The 7,720-nt window shown below is 48.2% G+C and overlaps 1 protein-coding gene across 1 annotated transcript; it reads right to left on the reverse strand.

The window, feature by feature from the left end:
* Nucleotides 1-2,780: 2,780 nt before the first annotated feature.
* On the reverse strand, nucleotides 2,781-4,324 carry LOC129588713 (uncharacterized protein DDB_G0286299-like). The gene is made up of 3 exons (XM_055483100.1): nucleotides 4,100-4,324; nucleotides 3,799-3,969; nucleotides 2,781-3,737 (listed from the first exon to the last, which is right to left on the reverse strand). Exons 1-3 carry the CDS (start codon nucleotides 4,322-4,324, stop codon nucleotides 2,781-2,783), a joined length of 1,353 nt encoding a protein of 450 aa, XP_055339075.1.
* Nucleotides 4,325-7,720: the final 3,396 nt, after the last annotated feature.

A 7,720-nucleotide genomic window follows, 5' to 3' on the forward strand; every position in this document is an offset into this window, starting at 1 on the left:
TCCGTGCCTCATCCGCTTCGAACTTCTTGCGGTAAGCATCGCACAGATCGTCTTGAGGAGGTTCATAAGTAGCGTCCCAGCCGATCTCACCGTTCTTGATCGCTTGGCGATATCGATCTTCAATGAGCATCTTCTCTCTTGGTCGGACCGTCTTCCATGCCGCCGCAGATGTGATAGCTCGGAAAACATCTTTGTTTCCGCGGATGGCTTCAGTGTATGCCACCAAAGTTCGATTTGGTTCTTTGAAAATGCAGTACCAACAAGGGTAATCCCCTCTTTCAACCTTATTGTTTCGGATACAGTCCGGACATTTGGAATTATAGCCCGTAAACGGATCAATCCACGGTTCCACTGGGCGTTTTGCTGGTACTGATGAAGTCGCCTGACTTGTAGCAGGTGCGGCCGCAACTTGAGATCGCGGGGGTGCCGGCACTGGCTGACTTCGAACGTTCGTAGGTCCAGCTGGATTCTTCACGGGCACGGTTGCCGCTTGGTTTTTCGTAGCTACCGGTGCTGCCTGACTTTTCTGAGGCGCAGGTTCTACCTGACATCGTATAGATGCCGGTGCTGCTTGAGTTCTTCCATTCGCAGATCCAGATTGATTACCCGCGGCTGCTGGTGCTGCTTGACTTATCACCGCCGGTGCCGCCGCTTGAGTATTCGGTTTGGTCGGACCTTTTTCCGCCATCTTCGGTTTTAATCTGCAATGTTAAGGCATGTCAAAATATCATCTCACAACCATCTCACGATCATTCTTATCAACTTTTTACGCCTATGTTAGGCTATTCCCGTACTGAGCTGAGACCTTCCTAGCTCATGATGACATTTTTTACACTGTAACATGGTGACCTCTCCATGTTGTCAGTTCTAAGCTCATTCGCCTGTTTGACTGATGTGGTTATCTCATCTTCTCATCTCGTTTAGCACATTCGCTAAGTCATTTCAACCATCTGTTTCATCGTTTTTCCTCTCGGTTGTTTCAACTTTTCGCTTTCGTTAAACTGGTATGATGCTGTTTCGTCTGTAATGTGCGGTGAACCTTCCTAACCGCACATCACGCATCTCTCATTCACTCATGTACTGATGTGTCAGCCGACTCTGCTGTTTCAGTCGCTGCTGGCACATTATCTCCGGTTTCTGCCGACTGCGTTTCGGTTTCGCCAGTTTTAGGCTCAGTCGGTGCCGGTTGTTGTGATTCTGAGGCAACTTCTTGCGATGCCGGAGTCTTTACTGTATCCACGATCTCCTTTTCCGGAGTATCTTCCGGAAGCTCCTCAGGTTTTGAGAAAATGCGGCCGTTCTTGAGCTCCAGCAGTTTATCATCAATTAGACTCTCAACTGCTAATCTAATCACTTCCCGATCACTTTCAATGTTATAAGTCCCCAGTTCATAGTTCACGGCAAAAACGTTTTATAGATTGTCGCCTGTGACTCCCATCGATCCGCCAAGTCTTGGCATCGCAGCGTCGGTAATGGCTATTTTCCAAAACTTGAGTTCCATCTTCAGTCGTGGAGGAAGCGTTGGCTGTGGCAGATAATATGACCATTTGTTGAATCTGAATAACAAATGCCCAACTTTCCTTCTTTGTAGGCCCTCTTGGTCATCCTGTCGAAGCTCACGCCGGGTAATCTCGAAACTCGGTTGGCACATATGACTGCTCTGAGATCTTTGTGAGTCATCTTCTGAAATGGCTGCCTCGCCAAGATGCTCTTCAATTCGCACCACGCATGGTTCTGATTATCCAATGGTAATCCGAGCATATAGTCGCGATCTTCTGACGTCGACTCTTTTTCATCGATTAAGAGCTTCGGAATTGAGCTTGACGAAGACTTCGTCGATTTCGGTTCGTTTCGCTGGGTGGGAGCCGAGTCCGTCTCGTCATCTTTCGATTCTTCTTCAGCAGTTTTGCCTTCTTCTTGGGGAGTTACGCTGGCTTTCGACTTGCCACCGCTAGTTTTTGCCTGCTTCGATGTTGGCAACAGCGATGCCTGTTGTCGACGACGGCGCATTTCTTCCAATTCCGCTTCGGTTTGTGCCGTCAGCTTATCCATGGGAGTTACGGCCTTCGTTTTCTCACCATGTGACTGGTAGCCGCTTGGCTCGTTGTAGCCGCTTGTCCCGACGTTGAAGGTGCATCTTGTTCTGGTTCGTTATCCGATTCGTAATCGAATTCCACGATGCCTTTCGGTGTCAACGACTCCTTCAACTTATCTGCCTTGATCTTTTCCCTGGCAGCTCGTTTCTGATCTCCCTTCTGTAAGATCACATTCAGCATGGGAGTTTCCGGATCATTTCGCTGAGGAATTGGGAGTTTTTCCATCACTCCTTTATCGGAGAAATTGCAGTAGTCATGTAGTTCCTCTGGTATGAATCCCAGCATGGTATAGCGAATCGGGGATTCTTCATAAGCGTTAGTGGTGAGCAATTTACCCTCTTGAAGCATCTGTGTTAGCATCGTCTCATTGCCCGCTTCGATCTCCGCGATCCTACCCATTCCGCCTTGCCATAATCCATTCATATATTGGCTAATACGATGTCGAGTAGAACCTACAGGACTCTGCAGGCCTGCAATGGCCGATTCGATCTGTCGTCTCTTATCAGCGGACTTTTCAAATAACTTTTTGTCGATTCCTATAGTCCTGATTAACTTCGATTTGCAACGCCAATCGAGGTGTTCCTTGATCAATTGACCCGAATTCAAAATGTAATCGATCATCGTATCCAACTTCGATGGGGTTAGACGTCAGTTCTGTTTATTCAGCCATTCCTTAACACGCTGTCAAAACCGGACCGTCACTGAGGTATCGCCTCGTGTGCGTATTGTTCGCATGGCGAATTTCCCAGCCTCAAACAGATCATCCTCTGTTAAGATATCTGTTAAGATATCGTTGTCCTCCCCTAATTCCTCGAAGTCGGGAAAAGGTTGATTATCTTCTGGTTCAGAATATTCCAAGTCGCTATTACCCTGTCTTCTGGTATATTGTGCTAATCCGACTTCATCGATACGTCGGACTGCCGCAGGCTTAGACTTCTTCTTGGTACTCTTCTTCTTCGCACTTTTCTTCTGTTTTTCCAACGCTGCCTGTTTCGGTTTTTCCAGAGTCGCTTCCAAGCTGTTAGGTGCCACCTTCAGTTCTACCGTCTGACTTCGTGTGGCCCGAACCGGAATGTTGGGCTTCGACTTCGAAGCGACCGTCGATGTACTTGGACGACCTGACTCTGATGCCGTCGACTCGCGAGATGCTTCACGTTTCCCTTTTTCCTTCTGCGCTTTCTCTCTACGTTCTTTCTGAGTTGACGCTGCCATAATCTGTCCCATATTAATCGCTCTCTTTATCGCGATAGCTGGTGGTTTCGGTTTTTCTTCCGGCGATGTTGCTGATCGTATAACACCCTTTTTCGGTGTAGTAGTCGAGGATCTCTGACTCTCATCGATCTCCACGACATCGTCATCCTCCGAATCCTCGGTTTCACTCTCTTCATCGTCAGATGGGGATTGGTCCTTCCTTTTTCCTTCTTTCCCTTTTGACTTTTCCGTTCCCGTCTTTCCGGGTTTATCAGTCCCCTTGTCTGATTTCTCCGATTTCTTTGACTTTGTGTCAGTTTTAGATGACCTCGGTTTCGATTCCTCTTTAGACGATTTCGATTTAGATTCGTCTTTGGACGTTCGTGGCGCTGGATCCTCGTCTTCCGATTCTTCTTGAACCGTGTCCTCATCATCATCTTCCTCCTCTTTCTTCGTCGGTCTCAGATTCCGCAGGTGGGTGACATCGATCGCAGTTTACGTCATTACATGCCTTGTGATCTGCTCCCATCATGATCGCGATCGCCCGTTGCATCGATCGTCTGGGGTTATTCTCATCGATGGGTTCATCTTCCGCCTGGGGAGCATTTTCGCCTGATGGAGCATCTTCGGCTTCCATCTGTTCTTCATCTTCACCTTCACCAGCATGACCTTCCTCCTCTGCCTGTTTGGATTTGACATAAGTTTCATGGATTTCGGCCGCTACCGTATGTCTCCATCTCGTAGACCAACTGGTAATGCGGTGTGTAGACTCGCGTACGAAAATGGCCATCGTCAGTATATGTAGCTATCACCCTGACATAGGCTCCATCGTCGGCAGCTCGATGACACATGATATTCAGAATTCCGTTTCTGTTAGCTTGAACATCTTTTTTCTTGTCCTCAGGCAGCATATTGTACAGATTCGCCAGTGCTTTTTCATTTTCCATATTAGCATATTCCCTCTCTTCTTTCGATGTAAACCAAGGTGCAAATGGGACGGGATCTCCCGATATAGGATCGACGATCTCGACAATCATCACTATTGGCAATCCGACCGTACAGTGGAGTCCCAATTTGAAAACTCGACAAGTCATTTCCTGATACAAGTAAGTCGTATCATATGCCTCTTTCGGCTTCCTTTGACCATCTGACTCGATCCCCTCTTTCAGCCGATTTTGTTCAACTGCCAGCATCTCTCCATCGGTTGCGTACATGTACGCGAAGTGGTCGTCGTGCGTTCCCACTCGTATACAAATCCATGCTTTCTCTTTCACTGCTATTGGCGTGATCAGTTGTCTTAGCGTCTGAATTAGGATTCGTGGGTCTGCACGATCTTCCTCGCGCGCAATCTTGAGTAGCGCCCCCTGCACCTCATCTCTCGACTGTTTGGTGATCTGGTTTCTGATTTCCGTCGGTGTAGTGTGATGATATAAGGGAATCTCCTCGTTCGTAACTTTGTCGATAATCTGGGCAGTAACCTTGCTCGGCGGTCCCTCTGATCTCGAATAAGTCACTGTATATGCCCGAACCTGGGGTATGATCATCGGAGTTCTTGCCGGTGTTGGTAGTGGCTGAGTCACTGCGATCTGTTGTTCCTTCGGTGGTTCCTTATTCACCGAGGGTTTCACTGGAACTACCGACGTCTCTTGCGCCTTCGGCTGTTCCTTACTCGCCTTGGGCTACGCTAGCACAACCGACATTTCCTGCACCTTCGGCGGTTCTTTACTCGCCGTGGGCTTCACTGGTACCGGCATCTCTTTTTCTTTCGGCGGTTCCTTACTCGCCGTCGACTTTTTAGTCTGATGTCCCTTTTCTGTTGATTTAGGACTTGTCGTCTGCGATCTGTTCCGTTTAACGCTACCGCGAGATGAATCTGCCGTTGAACTTTCTCGTGATCTCGCTCGTCGCTCAATAGCTTTGTCGATTCGTCTCTTCTGTTCCTTTAAATCTGCATCTGTCATCTCTTCAACTGGCTTCGCAGTTGATGTACCAGGTTTAGGTGCATCGCTCGTCGTAGGTTGCATCTGTGATGGACCGGCTACGATGGCCTCAGGCTGTGCGACCTCTTCGGAAAACTTCTCGATCCATCTCAGAATCCGTTCAATCATTTCCGGCCACGGCCTGTTTATCAGCGCCTGATGATATGTCTTCATTGTGGCAACTCTAATTCCGAGATCTTTTCGTGCTTCTTGAACCTTCACTTTCCGTTCCTTAAGCACTATGTGTCCCGAATCGGTTACGGCCATCTGCTCTATCATATAACCATAGAGGAGCTGCTCGTCATTCACTCTTTCGTGCATTCGGTAGAAGTTCCGGCACAGACGGTTAAAGTTGTGAATAGCCCTCCGATCATCTGCGGTGAGCTCTTCCTCCGCTCCTATAGTCATGTTGAGCCGATCATCTTCTTCACTGACGTTCACCGCCAATCTTGGTACGTATCTGGAAGGTAATCCTGGAGGACTTATTGTCATCGTCTCCATCTGTGGGCCTAATGGGGGCAACATTCCTCGTGGTCGAGGTGAGCTACGATTTCCATGTCGCGATCTTCTGCCTCTTTTGTTCGGAGCTCGTCTGTCAAATCTGTTAAACGGATGATGTGCCCTCATAGGTGGTGTCTCACTCCGTTGAGGAAACAACGATGGGAAAGATGATGGAACTGGTGCTGGCGCCCTTCCGCCACGCACCGATCCTGGCGGCGATCCGCCGATTATCCCGCCATGTCGAACTGGTACTGACATTGGGCTTCCGAATCCGTGATGTCGGATGGGCGACGCTGACATTCCGCCGAGTCCCCCATGTCGGACAGGTGTGGATGACATCCGGCCAAATCCACCATGCCCCTTCGGAAAATTGGGTACCGGCGGTGGTCCCATCGGCATTTGCACAGATCCATACATCGGTGGAATGTGTGTTCCAGGAAACAGTTGAAATGGATCGTTTTGTACCGGGTATTGAGTTGGTCCGGCCGGATGGCCGTAAGTCAACCAATTCTGTGTACTCTGATAACTCATAGGGTCCTGGTACGGATAGCATGCCTGGACGCCGGCCGCATAAGGCGGTTGATCGCTCGGTCCCGGTTCGTTCTGCGCCATTCCTGCAGACGATGTGGACTCATTTCTGTAGTAAGTGCCTTGGCTACGATCGCCTTCCATTCTTATCGGCGTCGATGCTTTTAACGGATTTCCGATGCTTTCCGAGTCGGAATTCTCTGAATTCTGTCGTTCCAGTCTTTCCATTAACTTTTTATTACCTGCTATAACAATGAAACGATATCTGTTAGCCAGTTTACATCGGTTAACTTTTACACCTTCCCAACTCCTGTTCATATCATCATAACGCCCTTTTTAATTGTTATTTTGTGTTTTTGCGCCCTTTAGTTATCCGATCAAGGAGTCCCGTATCAGCGGCATCTTCATCAGCTCCTTGTCGCGTTAGAAATTCCGTAGGAGTGGGTTTCGACTTTGTCTTTTTGGCTTTCCTTTGCTCGATCGCAGCAGCGATGTCGTTTGCCAACTGTGCAGCTGTTGCTGTAGCCGCTTCGAGCTGCTGTTGCCTATCAGTAGCAGCAGAGCGTGGTTTGAAACGATCTGCTACCTCATCGTTATTAACTACCATGTCAGCACCCTTCTGCTGATCAATGGCAGTGCGTGGTTTGAAAGAAGACTGCGTATCCATGTCTTCTGAAGAAGCACGATCTGCTAGTTCAGCATCTTTCTGCTGATTAACAATATTAGTAGCAGTGCGTGGTTTGAAAGACTGTTTCAAAGTACGGTCTGCTACGGTGGCATCATCTCCATTGTTTGCCAGTTCAGCGGCTTCCGCTAAGTTGCCCGCTTGTTCGCTCAACTTAATAGTTACTGCTGTTTCAAAGTCCTTGTCTTGTTTCTTCGATCTCCCTCGCTTCTTCTTCTTAGTCTCCGTTATGTCTGCTAGTTCAGCATCTTTCTGCTGATTAACAATATTAGTAGCAGTGCGTGGTTTGAAAGACTGTTTCAAAGTACGGTCTGCTACGGTAACATCATCTCCATTGTTTGCCAGTTCAGCGGCTTCCGCTAAGTTGCCCTCTTGTTCGCTCAACTTAATAGTTACTGCAGTTTCAAAGTCCTTGTCTTGTTTCTTCGATCTCCCTCGCTTCTTCTTCTTAGTCTCCGTTATGTCTTCCGATAGTTCAGGTAGCATTGAGCGTGGTTTTAAAGAAGCGCGCTCTGCTTCAATATTCATCTCATCTATTTCCGTCGCCAATCGTGGTTCTGTTGTCTCCCTGTCCTCAGGTTCATCCGTTAGCGGTGGGTGCCATGGTTTCAATCGGTCGATGGAGACGACTTTCAAATCCGCTTCTTTGACCGGGTTCACTTCGATAACTTCGACTTCATTTGGTCGTGGGAAGCTGAGGATTTTCCATACTTTATCGTACTTTTTCTTAAAATCAGATT

This window comes from Paramacrobiotus metropolitanus, unplaced genomic scaffold, assembly GCF_019649055.1.
Source record: "Paramacrobiotus metropolitanus isolate TYO unplaced genomic scaffold, Prichtersi_v1.0 Parri_scaffold0000001, whole genome shotgun sequence".
NCBI classification, from domain to species: domain Eukaryota; kingdom Metazoa; phylum Tardigrada; class Eutardigrada; order Parachela; family Macrobiotidae; genus Paramacrobiotus; species Paramacrobiotus metropolitanus.